At 40.0% G+C, this 18,216-nt stretch overlaps 1 protein-coding gene and 1 non-coding gene across 2 annotated transcripts; one reads left to right on the plus strand and one right to left on the minus strand.

Annotated features, from left to right (window-relative positions):
* The first annotated feature begins 903 nt into the window (after nt 1–903).
* On the plus strand, nt 904–2,904 carry LOC104590558 (putative pectinesterase/pectinesterase inhibitor 21). Its single transcript, XM_019196536.2, has 2 exons — nt 904–1,964; nt 2,062–2,904. The coding sequence occupies exons 1-2, from the start codon at nt 965–967 to the stop codon at nt 2,757–2,759; spliced, it is 1,698 nt and encodes a 565-aa protein (XP_019052081.2). The 5' UTR covers nt 904–964; the 3' UTR covers nt 2,760–2,904.
* A 4,655-nt stretch (nt 2,905–7,559) lies between these two features.
* Nucleotides 7,560–7,666, minus strand: LOC148800701 (small nucleolar RNA R71). The gene has a single exon (XR_016071072.1). It is a non-coding gene; the product is annotated as a small nucleolar RNA R71 (small nucleolar RNA).
* Nucleotides 7,667–18,216: the final 10,550 nt, after the last annotated feature.

Below are 18,216 nucleotides of genomic sequence, written 5' to 3' on the forward strand. Positions count from 1 at the left end.
GAATTATTCTTATACATATGGAAATATAAAAAATGTCAAAAATGTAATTTGAATTAAGTCCATTTTTAATTGTAAGGGCAAAAAAGTAATTTGAACTAATATTTTTCACCTCATTCAAAACCCTCACATTAAGTCATATATTTGAGTAGCCAACCCCCATTCTCTCTCATTAAATGATATATTTAAGATATTTTTCACCAATAAACTCTGTTGTTAGGTCTATATCCAATAGTTGTAACAATATATATTTCTTTTTTTTCAAAATTTAACAAAAAAAGTGAAATTGTCCTTCTGTCTAGGTAGTGGTAAGCAATTCATCCATCTAGGTCAAATGGGGTCAAACCATTATGTCATAATTAAATACTACAAATTAAAGAAAGACAAAAACATAAAAAATTACAAAAAAATACATAATTTTTGTAGAAAACTCTTGGAACATACATCTCTAATAAAGAATTATTTTATACACAAAAAAATATAGAAAATTTAAAGTAATTTGGATGTATACTGTCTTTATCATCTAAAATTTCCATGTGTAAAGCATGTGCAAATTTACTAGTATATATAAATGTTTTTGGAATCTGATTGTGCTTTAAATTAAAGTTGAAACACATAACACATAGATAATGCGCACATAGATATTGCACACAAATAGAAAGTGGAAACAGAAAAGTCAAAAGTACTATATGATTAATTAATTATGAGTTCTTATAGGAGAACCGATGGTGAATAAGAAATTTGGAACTACCTCTAACTGCTTGTTTCCCTAAAGAAATTTGGAACAATAATATACAGTCAAAGTCCCCATTCTAAATGCAACTTTCATGTTGTTCTTTAGTTAGTAGTTATGCTAAATTGGGATTAACCGTGCATGTTATAAACCTTCTCACACACTAGCTAGCTCCTCAACCTCAACCTCTGTTTGTTTAGCGGAACGAGAAAGTGAAAGTGGGCAATTAGAGAAATGGGAAAGCTTATAGCCCTTGGTATATCACTAATCCTCGTTGTTGGTGTCGTCATCGGTACCGTTGTTGGTGTAAACAAAAGTAGGCATCCCAAGGATGACTTGTCCGCAAAAGACATTGCCAGCGGTAGTACATCAACGACAATGAAAAGTGTCAGTGCAATCTGTGCCTCTGCCGACTACAAGGATTCTTGCATTAAAACCCTTACCCCAGTAGCCAAAAATGAAAGTTCTACCCCCCATGACTACCTCAAGGCTGCCTTTGAGGCCATCGTCCAGGAGGTGCAAGAAGCAATGGAAAAGTTTGGTGTTATAGGCAAAGACGCCAATAGCTCCATCGATAAGATGGCAGTCGGGGATTGCAAGGAATTGATGCAATATGCCATCTCCGAGTTGCAATCCGCCATCTCCATGGTGAATGACCCTAAAAGGCACCCAGCAAGTGATCTTGTTGCGGAGCTCAAGAACTGGTTGAGCGCTGTCGTGTCTTATGAAGAGACATGCACCGAGGGATTCGAACACCCAAAGCTGAAGAGTTCAATGGAGAACGGGCTCCTCAATGCCACTCAACTTACTGGCAATGCCCTCACCATCGTCACGGAGTTGTCTGCGATACTCAAAGCCTTAAATATCCGCTTTGACACAAACATCAACTCTCGACGCCGACTTCTAGATGCACAAGGTTACCCTACTTGGTTTACACTAAAGGACCGTAAGCTTTTAGCTCTGCAAGGCAATGGACAGTTGACACCCAATGCAGTGGTAGCCAAGGATGGTAGTGGGCAATATAAGACAATTGCTGAAGCAATTGCCGCATGCCCCAAGAATAGCGTATCTAGATATGTTATCTATGTGAAAGCCGGGACCTATGATGAATACATTATAGTTACCAAAGGTCAAAATAATATTTTCATGTATGGAGATGGGCCAACGAGTACAATTGTCACCGGAAAGAAGAGCAACGCTGCAGGCATCTCAACATTTCAGACTGCCTCATTTTGTAAGTTGGACCTTATCAGCCTAACATTCCTTTTCCTTTTGTTATTCTTACTTGATTCTAATAAGTCTTTTCTTATAATTGTTTGTTCCTTCTATAGCTGTTATTGCTGATGGATTCATCGCCAAGTCGATGGGATTCGAAAACACAGCCGGTCCCCAAGGGCACCAAGCAGTGGCGCTTCGCGTCCAAGGTGATAAAGCGGCATTCTTCAATTGCAAAATGGATGGATACCAAGACACCTTGTATGTCCAAGCCAAGCGTCAATTCTATCAGAACTGTGTTGTTTCTGGCACCATTGACTTCATATTCGGTAACGCGAAAGCAGTGATGCAAGACTGTCAAATCATCGTTAGAAGGCCTATGGACAACCAGCAAAACACAGTAACAGCACAAGGAAAGATGTTCCAGAATGAGGAAACTGGTATTGTGATCCAAAACTGCAATATCGTCCCAGATCAACAGCTCTCCGTTGATAAGTTAAAGATCCCTTCATTCTTGGGCCGCCCATGGAAAAAATATGCAACGACAATTATCATGGAATCAGCCATTGGTGATTTCATAAGACCTGAAGGGTGGATGCCATGGAGTGGCAACTTTGCACTCGATACTTTGTTCTATGCTGAGTATAACAACCGTGGTCCAGGTGCTAATACCGCCCAAAGGGTCAAATGGAAGGGTTTCAAGGTCATCACCGATAGGAATGAGGCTCTTCGCTTCACTGCCGGACCATTCATTCTAGGAAATGAGTGGTTGAAAGACACCGGAGCACCTTTCATCCTTGGATTGAAGTACTAATCCAAGTAGTTATCACTTGACAAAAGGCAACAGACAGGAACAGAATGATATGTTGGAAATACAATTTCCTTTTGCTCATTTAAAGCCAATCTGTATCTTTTTGTTGTTTCTTTAATCAATAAAGTGAGACTTTTGTTTGATGTAATCTTGTTGTTTCTAGTTTGTGTTCTTTTTTTTTCTAGTCTAAAGGTTACATCGTAGGGCATTCATTTGGTGAGTAAGACTCATCACGAGAGATCTAAATCACTCCATTTTTCATAAACCTAGAATATCCCAATAGAGGTTGGAATTTGGCGGTTAACATTATAGCTGGTATATGGATAATTAATAGTGAAGTCTCAACTAGTAGTGTGATACTCCCAACTGCTATGTGGATATGCATCTTATGCGAACTGATTTTTATCCTACTGAGTTTTATTCATCATTGGATTTATTAAACACTATTGATGAATAGAATCTCTAAGATCAAATGAATTTTCTACCCTCTTGGACATGTAGTATATTGAGGGTTGTAGTATCTTGCGGTGTCCTTGTTGGACAGTTTTGTATGACCTTAGCTTCAATCAGAATGATGTACTTTATGAGTTTATTGTAAATGAATAAAAGTGCATATTTGATTCATATTCCCTTGGTATGTTTCTGTGTAATACCATTAAACTGGACACTTAATGAGACTCGTGTTAGTTTAGAATGTTCATAGCCAGTGGGTCGGTCTGGGGAGACCTATCCTGATAAGGCTGACATTGTTGTACCACCAAGTCGGTTGGGGTGGCCTGTCTCAGCTGCCAGGGTAAGACCCTAGTGACATGCAGTGTAAGATTAATTAAATATTTGAACTGGACCAGATTTCCATTATTGCCCTGGACCTTGGAGATTAATGGGCAAAACTGGAAAGTTACACCCAACCCCTAGACTCGATTATGATACTGCACTAGGTGTCGGATTGGGCTGTCTTTGATGTACCAATCAGTGGGATTCTTAGCGGGGGTCAAAACCTGAGTATGTTGGGATAGTCTGAGAATTCATCTGAGTGGGTTGATCATAGTGACAGGATCAGCCCCTTTATCGGACAAAGGTAATGATCAGGGATGCACTCTCACTAATGGAAACCAAGATTGCCGGCAGCCAATTTCAATCGTTGAGATTTGTTTTTGCAAAATATATTTTATATGAGATATAAAAGTATATATATATATATATATATATATATTATGGTTACTAAAACGTTTGCAAAAGGTTTTAATTCCCGGAATCCATATAAGCAGAGAGTGCAACACTGTTCCTTGCAGCCGAGGGAGAGGTCCTCTCTTGTCGGGCAGTGTTTGATCATTATGGGATGGGAGGTTAAGTGTAAGACCACTGAGGGTAATGCCTGATGGGAAAATCTTGCATCTGCCCATAGTCCCTGGGTGTTACAAGGTGGCTTGGCCCAGGGACCACTTAGGGTAAGTGTTGGGCCCATAGAGCCCATTTGATGGGTTTCAGGGGGTGCGTTGTCCATAGCAGTTTATTCGACCAGGCCTTGTAACAAAGGCTGGGCCGAACCCATATGGCTGATGTATAGATCAATGCTTGGGTCCCACGCCATACAAGGAAGCCCAACTGGGCAGCAGTTAGGAAGGCTAAGTGAGCACATAAGCTTAATGGGCCTAAAGCCCATTTCGAAGTGGACTAATTTAATAAGTTAAATATGGGCGAATTCTAGGATGGATCAGTAGATAGGAAAGGGTCTTAACCCTATCCACTCAGAGAGTCCAGATTTGAATGTGATTTAGATCTAGAAACCTCCTAATGAGATTAGGAGAAGGCTGATCTAATCTGTTGATAAGATAAGGGTTTATCCTTATCACCTAAAGGGATGTCTGATCCAAATATGATTTGGATCAGCAACTCCTAATTGGATTTGGAGATGATCCTTTAGGGTTACAAAAGAAGGAAGGGGCGGCAGCCTTTAGAAGACACATACTCACATCCTCTTCAGAGCTGAAATTACAGAAGGAAGAATTAAACAACCCTGCAGAATTCTTTCTTGTCGCCTTTTTTGTTCTTGCCGCCCAGTTTGCCAGTTCGATCTCCAGTTGTGGGAGAAGTCAAGATTCGATCTTGACATCAGTTCATTATGAAATGATTGATAGGAAGTTGTGCTCACGTGCCATCCTACTGTTTCATGCGAATGACAGAGTTCTTGGAGAAGAACACTACTGATTCTGCTCCATCCTACACTACGCCTTTTTCAGGATCATTCCTTGGGCGTGAACACCTTCATTGATAGATAATATTTCTCTGTATCTGGTATACCTCTCTCCTACTCCTTTTGGTTCAGATCTGGTTCAGTTTATGGTTCAGGATTGATCCTTGAAAATATAATTTTCTAAATAGGGAATGCGATTCCCAGATGAAGGGAGAGAAATTTTTTTTTGAAATTCGCCCCTTTATTCCGCATGATTTGGGCGTCCATATGATGGATCCCTCATCCCTTCAGTGGTATTAAAGCCATGATTCAAATCTTGAACCAATTGTTTCAGATCTGAACCTACGCAAATGGGCAGAAGGCGTTCTACCCGATTTGCACAGATATGGGTTTTGGGAAATTTGTTCCCAAAATTATGGGCGAATAATCTGAAATTAATTTTTATATAAATCTGATTATTGTTTAGAATTGTTGTTTATGATTTTCTTGATTTATGGGCTGTTCGTACAAGAAGAGTGATGAGAGGAGAATTTATCATATTTTTATCCCCAATTACTATGTCTTTTATACTGAATTAGCATCTAATTGGACTCACATTTCTGTTCAGGGCATGAAAGAAGGCATCAAGAGCAAATAAAGACATCGGATGATTTTTCTTAGTTTTGACATCGTTCAAAGATCTGGGCCTAACTCGCGTCTCCAAACTTTGAATGGGCTGATTCAAGACCCACTGGAAAGATAAGAGAAAAAGCCATAACTTTCATATTTTGGGCTTTCACTCATTCGGCCTGCATCGAAGTCAAATCTGGGCCCAAAGTTGGGGCAAATTCGCAAGAAGGCCCAATCCACAGCTGAAGCCAAACTTGCAGAAAAGCCTAGCTGAAGCCCAACTCGCTGAGGAGGTCTAATACGAATCCAAGAACAAGAAACTGAGAAAAGTCCTTCCAAATTTAAATTCTTGATGTAATCTTAGAAAGATAAAGGGATTGAGTTCATTAGATAAAAAGATAATATTAGAATTAGGATAGGACTTTCTATTCTTGTAGAGATCAACTTCAAGAGGAAGTAGGAGACCACCCCCTCCCCTTTAAGCTATATAAAGGAAGGGGTACACCAGCCTTGGGGCATCATTCAATCTCTGAAGGGGATCATGAATTGCATTGAGCTATCTATCAAGAAAGGAGAAAACAAATCAAGAAACTTGGGGAAGGAGATCAAGAATTCAAGAAACTTCAAGAAGAAGGTGGCGGCAAGAAGAGGAGATCTCAGCACCATGGGAGAATTCATGAGTTCTTTCTTTCCCATTATTTGCTTTAATTCTTTTACCATGAACTGATTTGTTTTTAGCTAGGGCTGTGGAAAGCCTAACTCTATTAATGAATACATTTTTATCTTTATGATTTATCCAAGATTGTGATTTCCATACAGTCTATGAATTATTTTGCTTAATGCGATTAAGAACTTGGCCACCTCTTAATTGATTTAGGTTTATGTGAATGAATCGAGAGAGGAATTCACATAATTGACTGAATAGTTCATAGTGTGAATTGGATGGTATATAGAGATATATATATATATATATATATATATATATATATGATTCATCTGAATTTAATGGTTTTCCTTGGACTTAATGCACTTCCATCTTGAGAACTCTACTCGAGAGATCAAAGGGTTACCTGATGGGCGTAGTTTTAGTATATCTTGAGAGAGAATATTAAATAAAAATTGGAAATACCTCAGCTTATGGGAATGACAAATAAGCTTGGTTAATCGAATCCATTAATATTCATTGCATTGGTTCGGTGGACCAAAAGTCCTAGCGATTTCATCATTGCATATTCGGTTAGTGATCACCTTTGTTTCCATTTTCTTTTTTTTCTAGTTTTTATTTTCAGTAGTCTTGCTCAAATCTGAATTGCGTTTGTCCAAATAATTAGGGAAGACGGTGGTTCTAATACTTATTTTGTTAAATTATCATGAGAACGATATTATTATACTACTAATAACTAGTGCACTTGCTAGGGTTATATATTCATAGCTATCAAGTTTTTGGCGCCATTGCCGGGGATTTAATCCTAAAATAATATTAGAATTTTTTAACCTTGATTAATTTGGACCTTTTATTTCTGTTTTTATTTGTTTTTATTTCTGTTATTATTTTTATTTATTTGTTCGAATTCTGCTGGTTCAGATTTACTAGTGCATGACACGCACTAGACAGGAAGGTTTAGCAGAATTCGATCCTGAGATTGAAAGGACCCTTCGCTTCTTACAAAGGGCCAACAAAGGAAAAGCAAGAGAAGAGGTTGTTAGTTGCGAACCAGCCATAGAGATAGAAGGAGAGATGGCAGAAGGAAATCGCACCCTCTTGGACTATGCTTGTCCAAACATTGATGGGGCGACATCCAGCATTTGCAAGCCTACCATCCATGCCAATAATTTTGAAATAAAGCCTGCAATAATTCAATTTGCAAGCCTACCATCCTTTTTCCTTGCGTGATAGAGCTAAAGATTGGCTTAACTCACTCCCTGCAGGAAGTATCACCACTTGGAATGATCTAACCCAGAAATTTTTGGCTAAATATTTCCCACCCTCCAAAACAGCAAAGTTAATTAATGATATTACTACCTTTGCTCAATTTGAGAGGGAATCCTTGTATGAAACATGGGAAAGATTCAAGGAGATGCTTAGGAAGTGTCCCCACCATGGGATACCAATTTGGCGACAAATACACTTTTTATAATGGTATTACCCCCTCTAATCGGTCCATTATAGATGCAGCCGCAGGTGGTACAATCATGAAGAAAACTCTAGAGGAAGCATATGACTTAGTGGAGGAGATGGCATCAAACAGCTACTAGTGGAGCAATGATCGAACTAATCAAAGGGGAGTACACAACATAGATTCCTTTGCATCCCTATCTGCACAAATAGCCAATCTAAATAAGATACTGAATAATTTTTGTATTGCAGCCATTAGTACACCATCTAGCATCTCATGCGATTTATGTGGTCAAATAAGACATACCAATTCTGATTGTCAAATAAATAGTCCTTTTATTTCCCATGAGAATGTTAATTTTATCTCTCATGCTGGCAGGACAAACTACAACCCATATTCAAATACATACAACCCAGGGTGGAGGAATCACCCGAACTTCTCATGGAGTAACAATCAGCAAAAGGCACCTATGGGTTTCCAACCACAGCCGCCCCCATAAGAAAAAAAGAATAATCTGGAGGAAATGATCTCTAAGTTCATCAATGCCACTGAAGCAAGGTTCCAAGAGCAAGAAGCATCGATTAAAAACTTAGAGGTTCAAGTGGGGCAGATTGTAAGCATGTTATCAGAAAGGAAAGAGGGAAGGCTACCCAGCAACACATAAAGGAACCCCAGAAAGCAAGTAAATGCCATAACTTTAAGAAGTGGGAAAACAGTTGGCGAAATTCAAAGAAAGGACAAGGAAGCTGAAGTGGTTGATCTACAAAAGGAGAATGAGGGAAGTACCCCTAAACTGAATTTACATGAAATTAAACTTCCTATTCACTATCCAAGAAGAGTCTTGAAGGCTAAATTAGATAACCAATTTGAAAAATTTTTAGAAGTTTTCAAAAAGATTCATATTAACCTTCATCTTCTTGATGTTTTGTCACAGATGCTGAAGTATGCTAAATTCCTAAAAGAGGTAATGTCCAACAAAAGAAAGTGGGAGGATGGTGAGATGGTAAAACTAAACGAAGAATGTTCAGCAATTCTTCAAAAGAATTTGCCCCCAAAGCTTAAGGATCCAGGGAGTTTTTCTATACCTTGCACCATAGGGAATACTGAATTTGAAAATGCTTTATGTGATTTAGGTGCTAGTATAAATTTAATGCCTTTTCTATTTTTGAAAAACTTGGACTGCATGAACTAACATCTACAACTATTATCCTGCAATTAGCTGATACAAGCATTAAATATCCTAGGGGAATAGTAGAAGATCTTTTGGTCAAAGTGGGCAATTTTATTATTCCTGCTGATTTCGTTGTGTTGGATATGGAGGAAGATAGGACAATAACGTTGATTCTAGGGAGACCTTTTCTTGCTATTGGTGATGCTTTAATTGATGTGCGGAAAGGCCTACTTACCCTTAGAATCATTGGTAAAGAAGTGGTGTTCAATGTATTTAAAACTATGGAACATCCCAACACAATTGAACATGAAATTTATGCAATCAATAGCATTGATGTTGGTGCAGCCGAAGTAGACACATCTAAATCAGAAGACACGCTGAAAGTTACACTTAACAATAGTCCTAATCAATTGCAACAAGCAGAGCAGAAGTTTGTACTGAAATTAGAATTGCGAAATTTGACTTCTGAGCCAAATTCTTTTGAAATTACAATTCATAATGCATCTTTACCTCCATCTCACACAAAACCCCTCCCATCTATTGTGCAGCTCCCTATTCCAGGTTTAAACCCACCTATGAAGGATGAAAGGGGGAAACATCGGAAGTTAAAAACCAAGTGGGGTGGACCGTTTAAAGGGGCTAAAGTATTCCCTCATGGAGCGATTGAAATACATAATGATGATGGGAGTACATTCAAGGTAAATGGACAGCGGTGGAAGCATTACATCGAAGGAAAACAACCCATCCACCATGGGTCTGTTCTCTCCTTGAAACTGCCATGAAGGAAAGGTGAAAGTCAAGCTCATGACTTAAAACGAGCGCTTATGGGAGGCAATCCATTAAGTTTAGTTGTTTGTTTTGTTCAGTTTTCTTTTTTTTTAGTGTGTTTTTTTTCGTATCTCACATTGCAGGATCTCAACAAGGCATTCAGTGAAGTCCTCTTAAATCTTTCTCTCCTTGTTCTTGTTATGCATATTCTATACATTGAGGACAATGTATATCTTAAGTATAGGGGAGGATTAAGGGGTTGAAAATTTTTTTTTGGACTCTAGCATGGTTTAATCATCTTATTAACCCTTCCTTTTGAAATTTCTGCTCCTTGGAGACTTGTTTTTGAATGATTACAAACCACCCTGAATCATGTGTTCAGGTGGGATAGACAGGAATGGATGTAGGCAAATCTAGCTGAAATTTTTGGCTATGGAAGGTATCTCAGTAGTTTGAATGATCAATGGGCAAGATGCAATACAGATTTGACCCTTGTAAGCATTTGGTTTCTAACGGACAAACATGGGTTGATTATTCTAGAACTTGTTTTGTTAGGCATGTTAAGACCACGATAATGAGTTCATGTATTGGAAAGGAGCATAAAATGCACTCACACCGAGAGAAAAAAAAAAGAGAGAGCTAGTGTGAGATGGAGCATAAAATGCACTCACACTAAAAAAATAAAAGGGTGAGATGGAGCATAAAATGCACTCACACTAAAAAAATAAAAGGGTGAGATGGAGCATAAAATGCACTCATCCCTAGATCCCAAACCCTAATTCACCTTTTGATGCATTGCACTCACGATAAGTGGTGAAGATGTGATACATAAGCAAGTTTATGGTAATAACATCCCTTGTTTTGTTTTGAAGAATCGTGAGAGGGTATTTTTTTGAATCATGCTACATGTGATATGAAAACAAAGAGGGCTTACTCTAGCCCTAAATTGTTCATGCGAAAAGATGCCTACTTCCCTTGATTGTCAATCTCACTTGGAGACATGAGGATTGGCGATTTAAGATTATTCCTTGACAAATTAAAGAGGAAAAGAAATGGACAAACGGAAGGACCATTAATACTGGATCAAGGCATGTGGGAGAACCAATACCCTATTGAGAAAAATCCAAGACCATCTTTTAGTTAGCTTGTTCTTGTTTTAATTTTGTTTTGAGTTTTGTCTTGCCCGAGGACGGGCAAGAGTTTAAGTGTGGGGGATTTGATGAGAGGAGAATTTATCATATTTTTATCCCCAATTACTATGTCTTTTATACTGAATTAGCACCTAATTGACTCTTATTTCTGTACAGGGCATGAAAGAAGGCATAAAGAGCAAAGAAAGACAAATCGGATGATTTTTCATAGTATCGACATCATTCATAGATCTGGGCCTAACTCGCATCTCCGAACTCCGAATGGGCTGATTCAAGACCCACTGGAAAGATAAGAGAAAAAGCCACAACTTTCGGATTTTGGGCTTTCGCTGATTCGGTCTGCATTGAAGTAAAATCTGGGCCTAAAGTCGAGGCAAATTCGCAAGAAGGCCCAATCCGCAGCTGAAGCCCAACTTGTAGAAAAGCCTGGTTGAAGCCCAACTCGCTGAGGAGGTCTAATACGAATCCAAGAACAAGAAACTAAGAAGAGTCCTTCCAGATTTAAATTCTTGATGTAATCTTAGAAAGATAAAGGGATTGAGTTCATTAGATAAAAAGATAATATTAGAATTAGGATAGGACTTTCTATTCTTGTAAAGATCAACTTCAAGTGGAAGTAGGAGACCACCCCCTCCCCTTTAAGCAATATAAAGGAGGGGGTAGACCAGCCTTGGGGCATCACTCAATCTCTGAAGGGGATCACGAATTGCATTGAGCTATCTATCAAGAAAGGAGAAAACAAATCAAGAAACTTGGGGAAGGAGATCAAGAATTCAAGAAACCTCAATAAGAAGGTGGCGGCAAGAGGAGGAGATCTCAACACCATGGGTGAATTCAAGAGTTCTTCCTTTCCCTTTGTTTGCTTTAATTCTTCTATTATGAACTGATTTGTATCTTGCTAGGGCTATGGGAAGCCTAACCATGTTAATGAATAAGGAGATCAAAATCTTGATTTGCGCAGGGAACCTGTGATTTTGCAGATTATGAAATATTTTATTACATTTGGTCTGTAAAATATATATTTTTTATTTTTAGACTGAATGTATAGGTATTCTATCTGATGTAATTATTAATAGAAATTAGGATTTCTATTTATTTTATTTTGGATCGAAGATGGCGGCGCAACGAAGGAGATTTCGCAGATGGGAGAATTGCAATCTGTGATTTGCAGTTTATGAAACTGCAAACTGTGATCTAACCTCTGTGTTGCAGGATGGATTGTGCGAACAACCCTGTTTGACTGATTAATGCTTTTCTATTATCAGTATTTAATTTCAGATTATTTTCTTGAATCAAAGATTTAATTAAAGATCAAACCCTAGACCCATTCGAACCAAGATTGGTTCAAATTGTTTGTACCGAATCTAGGGTTCGATCAAGGCTGAAAGTCAGCCCTAATTTTCCCACTAATGTGCCTGAGTATTGATATTTAATTAAATGGTTAATTCGGCCCAACCTGTAAAGGTCCAGTTTCAAATGGTTAAAACTACTAAAAGCCCACTCTACAGATAAAGCTATATGGGCCGAACCCATCAACCCTAATTCGGCCCACATACCTAGATAATATTAATTGTTAATATTATGGATTTAAAATGGGCTTCAAATGGGCTTTACAGATAATTAATTGATTGGATCAATTTATCCTTGCATGTGATGTATGGATGCGTGATGTGGTACATACATGGGCCATAAGTACTTGGCCCATGCTCGATCGACAGTGGCTCTTACGCACACCATGGCTGAATGCACATCATTTCCATGGTGTCCCTTTTGGTCATTGGATGACCTCCCTCAGTGGTGGACCCCACACCTCATCGAGAGGTTACGTGCGGAACCCTAGCCGATTTAGGCCCACCAAAATCTGGCTTTATGAAAGTCAGTGGGAGCCACTTTGGTTTGACCTAGATCAAACTAGGGCATAATTAACTGTTCCTTCCAGCTAATATGAGTGCATGTGATAGGGAGATTCATATGATGAACTCTCTAAAGGCCTTCCATTATTAGCATGAGAATGGGTCCTTCAGTAATGAGGAAACACACCAGAAAATGGGCTATCCATTTGCTGTTGGGCTTGTCTGAGTGTTTCATAAGATAATAGGGGCGTCATAGACCAATGTGGGAGGGGCTTCACCAGAAAATGGGAACTCTCTCATGGTACCTTGGCGTTCATGAACATGATGGATAAGCACTCACATGACAGAAAAGTTTACCTAAAAACGGCTCTGAACCTTGTCTGACAGATTCCAAAGGGAAAACTCATATGATGAGTGGATATGATCCTTCACAGAAAGGTGGTGGGGTTATGCAGCTGAAACAGTTGGCTCCATGCACCCTATGTGATTTCCCACATTTCCAGAGACAACCCGCAATCTCCGTCACTAAGAAAGGAGGGAAATCTCAAAGATGAATAAATGGGAATGGAACGTAGATTAAAATCCATATCTATGTAATGAACATGAATCAAATTAGGTTGTGAACTGATGTTTGCTCTTTTATCAGAAAATGGCAAACGGACAATTTGCAAAGTTGCTTGATGATAACAAGTTGAAGGGCCCAAACTATGCCGCCGACTGGTACAGGAACCTTATGTTGGTCCTAACTTCTGAAAAGTTAGACAAAGTGGCAAAGAATCCTGCCCCGGAGCGTCCGGGTGATAGGGCTTCTGAGGCCCGAAGGAGAGACTATCAGGAATGGGAGGAGAAAAACTCCCTTGTCCGGTGTTACATCGTTGCCTCCTTGGACAACCCAATACAGAGGCATTTTGATCAGATCGAACTTGCCAAGGATATATTGGATAGTCTCAGGACGATGTATGAAGAGAAGATCATTCTACTCGACAGAAGGTCTTGAAACAGTTCATGACCGCACAGATTTCCAAGGGCCAACAAGTTCACGACCATTGTCTTCGGATGATGGGATACATCAACGAACTGGAGGCTCTTGGATCTGGGCAGGACCTTGCGACCCAGATAGATGCTATCCTTAATTCTTTGCCTCCTTCCTTTTATCCGTTCATCAAGAACTATAACATGAACAAGCTGAATGTCAGCTGAAAGTATGGTATGATCCATCTAATGGATACCATGAAGGTTGCGGAATGGGTGGGCGAATTTCAAAAATTTTCCTACCTACTTCCAACTGGGAATCATATTCCCTAATATAAGAATACAATATTCAAAAATCCTACTTGAACCATAATCGAACCAGATCTGAACCAAAAGGGATGAGAGGAATTATACCTGATCCAAAGATGTAGTATCTCCCAAAGTTGGTGTTCACGCCAAAAGAGGATACCAAGATCCGCTCCTGTTGAAGATGACACAACTGTATGTGGAATGGAACCAGCAGGGTGCGTCCTACACACTGAATCCTTCGCAAGAATCCACTGGAAACTCTGAGCACCAGATCTTTTCAGTCTTTTCTACAAAACTGATGTCAAGAACCAATTTCTTAACTTCTTTCTTCTTCAAAGATCGAATCTTGTAAGAAAGAATGGCGGCGGCTGGAGGAGAACTCCAGGGACGAATATGGCTGAATTGCTTCTCTTCTATATGGAGTGTGTATGAGATCTAATCTCAATTTGTAGGATGATTTCTTGCACACCACCCTAGGTTCGAAATCTGATTATTTTCTCTTAGGGTTTCTCCTCTCTTCTTCTTGATTAAGAAACCTCCTAATTAGAAGTTATCCCAATCCAAATCAGTATTTGGATAGGGGATGATCTTAATCCTATCTGCAGAATAGGTTAGCTTACTCCTGATCTTATCAGGAGGTTACCAGATTCAAATCTAATTTGAATTTGGTCTCCTAGAGTGGATAAGGTTAAAGGCCCAATCCTTTTGCTAACTTCAATCCCAGATTAGTCCCTTAAATGGGTGATCATATCAGCCCAGCTCGAAATGGGCTTTTGGCCCATTAAGTGTTTAGTGCTTAACTAGTTTCCAATCTATTGTCCAGTTGGGCTTCTTTGTATGGTGTGGGACCCAAGCATTGATCTACACACCAGCCACATGGGTTCGGCCCAACCTTTATTACAAGGCCCAGCCGAATTCAATGAAAAGCTCAGTAAACCCTTGAGCCCATCACATGGACCCTATGGGCCCAACACTTACATTAAGTGGTCCCTGGGCCAAGCCATCTTATAAAAACCCAGGGACTGTGGGTAGGTGCAAGATTAGCCCATCAGGTACTATCCTAAATGGTCTTACACTTAACCTTTCAGCCCTTAATGATCAAGCACTACCCGACAAGAGAGGACCTCTCCCTTGGCTACAAGGAACAGTGCCGCACTCTCTACTCCCATGGATCCCGGGAATTAAAACCATTTGCAAACATTTTGAAACTGTACAAATATATATATATATATATATATATATATTAATTTTGCAAAACAAGATTCCAACGATTGAAATCAACTGCCGGCAGTTTGGTTTCCATCAGAGAGAGTGCATTCCCAATCATTACCTTTGTCCGACAAAGGGGCTGATCCTGTCACTATGATCACCCACTCAGATGAATTCTCCGACTGTCCCAACATACTGATTGGCTTATCAAAGACAACCCGATCCGACACCTAGTGAAATGTTATAATCGAGTCTAGGGGTCAGGTGTAACTTTCCAGTTTTGCCCATCTGTCTCCAAGGTCCAAGGCAATACTGGAAATCTAGTCCAGTTCAAGGATTCGAGTAATCCCATACCAAATGTGCCTTGGGTCTTACTCTGGTGGCCGAGACAGACCATCCCAACACTTTGTGGCTCACCAGTATTAGCCTTGGCAGGATAAATCTCTCCAGACTTATCCAGTGGCTGTGAACATTTAAAACTAACACGAGCCTCAATAAGTGTCCATTTTTAGGGTTTTACACAAAATTGTACCAAACAACATGAATCAAACATGCACTTTATTTATTTACACTAAATGTCAAAAGTACATCAAATCGGATTGAAGCTAAGGGCATACAAAACTGTCTAACAGCTCCCACATGCACTTAGGTCCAATCTAGTACAAGCCAGAGTCCCATACTTTCCACGTGTTTCTCAAACACCTTCTATGTCAGTGTTTTAGTCAATGGGTCTGCCACATTATCCGCTGATGCTACCTTCTGAATTAGGACGTCCCCTCTACCAACGATCTTCCGTAGTACTTGGTACTTCCTCTCGATGTGCTTTGACTTCGTGTGGGCCTGAGGCTCTTTAGCCTGGGCGATCGCTCCATTGTTGTCACACAACAACGGGATGGGTGATGTGCTGGATGGAATCACTCCTAATTCATGTATGAATTTCTTCATCCACATGGCTTCCTTGGCAGCTTAACATGCGGCAATGTACTCAGCCTCGGTTGTGGAATCTGCTGTGGACCCCTGTTTGCTGCTTTTCCAGGAAACAACACACAAACCTATCGTGAAAACATATCCAGATGTAGACTTTCTATCTTCTAGATCCGACTAGAAATCGGCATCAGTATACCCTATTAAGCTTACATACCGTTCCTGACCAGCAGCAATGAAGACTTGCGGCTGCTGCATGTAGATATCTTCACTAAGATCTCCATTCAGGAATGCGATTTTGACATCCATCTGCCAAATCTCGTAGTCATGGTATGCTACTACAACTAGCAAGATCCTAATGGATTTAAGCATGGCCACGGGCGAAAAGGTTTCCTCATAATCGATGCCTTCTTTCTGAGTTACCCTTTCGCCACCAAACGAGCTTTGTAGGTCTCAATCCTGCCATCGGGGCCCTTCTTCCTCTTGTATATCCATTTGCAACCAATTTTTTTTACCCCAGAGGGCGGATCTACTAGAGTCCAGACCCCATTGGTCTCCGTCGAGTCCATCTCAGCTCTCATGGCCTCCACCCACTTCTGGGAATCTATGTCTAACATAGCTTACGTGTAAGTTACGGGATCCTCCTCACTAGTCAAGGCTTTCACCAGGTAACTATCCTGGTCATAACCATATCAGACTGGTGCTCCGGATACCCGAGTGGATCTTCTAGGTTGGTCACTACCTGGAACTTGTAGGACATCTCCCACTGTTCCTGAGCTCTCCTCATCAAGAACTATTTCCTAACGATGGGTGTCCAGGATATATTCGGTTTCTAAGAATTGGGCGTTTCGACTCTAGAACACTTTCTGCTCACTTGGGTCATAGAATAGATATCCCACCAAATCTTTTGGGTAGCCTATAAATAGGCAACAACTGGTTTTGGACTCCAACTTGTCCGCACTTGTTCTTTTAACATGTGCAGGACAACCCCAAATCTTCAAGTGTCTTACACTTGGCTTCCTTCCGATCCATAGTTCATATGGAGTTTTCGGAACCGATTTGGTTGGAACCCGATTCAGCACGTAGATAGTAGTCTCTAACGCATATCCCCAAAAGGATGTGGGTAATTCTGAGCGTACGAGAAGTGACCGGACCATGTCCAACACGGTCCTATTCCTCCTCTCTGAAACATCATTGAGTTGAGGTGTAGCAGGAGGAGCTAGTTGTGACACTATCTCGTTGACCTCTATGTAGTCCCTAAATTCGTCAAAGAGATACTCGCCACCTCGATCTGATCGAAGGGCCTTAATTTCACTCTCTAACTGTTTCTTGACTTCCTGTCTGAACTCTTTGAACTTTTCAAAGGATTCAGACTTGTGTCTCATTAGGTACACGTAACCATATCATGAAAAATCATCTGTAAAGGTGATGAAATACACGTGTTGATTCCGTGTCCTAACACTCAGGGGACCACATACATCAGTATGTATTAGGTCAAATGTGCCTGCAGATCTTTCAGGCTTACCATCAAATGGCCGCTTAGTCATCTTACCTTGGAGGCAAGGCTCACAAGTGGGAAGATTTTCTACGGTTAAAAATTCCAAAGGACCATCCTTTACTAGCCTTGTAATTCGGTCAACATCGATATGGCCATGTTGGTAATGCCAGAGGCATGTGGGATTTACTTTATCACGAGTCCTTTTCTTGGGATTTTTGACCAACGTAGTTTCGGTTAAGTTAGTTTCCAGAGAAGGATGTAGAACATAGAGACCATTCTCCAGTTCCCCGCATGCGATGAATTTGTTATTCCGTTTAATAGTAATCATGTTACTAAAATAAACAGTATATCCATCAGCACACAGTTTAGAAACAGAAATTAAATTTCTTCTCAAGTTCTGTACATAAAGACAATCTTTAAGTACAAGCACTCCTTCTCTAAATACTAATTCTATGGTTCCTATTGCCGTAGCAGCAACACTTGCAGTCGTTCCCAAGAATAGTGTCACTTCGCCTTCACTCAATCTTTTGCTAACTTTGAACCCCTGCAGTGAGTTACACGCATGAGTTGAAGCCCCGGAGTCAACACACCAGGACACAGAAGTAACAAACATATTAGTTTCTATGACACAAGTTTCGACGTTACCTTTCTTAGATTCCAGGTAGGCAGGACAGTTCCTCTTCCA

Source organism: Nelumbo nucifera, chromosome 4 (genome assembly GCF_055504915.1).
Source record: "Nelumbo nucifera cultivar China Antique chromosome 4, China Antique-T2T, whole genome shotgun sequence".
NCBI classification, from domain to species: domain Eukaryota; kingdom Viridiplantae; phylum Streptophyta; class Magnoliopsida; order Proteales; family Nelumbonaceae; genus Nelumbo; species Nelumbo nucifera.

Excerpts from the sequence above, each read along its gene's own strand:
- LOC104590558 (XM_019196536.2), top strand. The coding sequence starts at position 965 with ATGGGAAAGCTTATAGCCCTTGGTATATCACTAATCCTCGTTGTTGGT. Across the intron at positions 1,965-2,061 it reads ATTTCAGACTGCCTCATTTT|CTGTTATTGCTGATGGATTC; the intron begins GTAAGTTGGACC and ends TTCCTTCTATAG.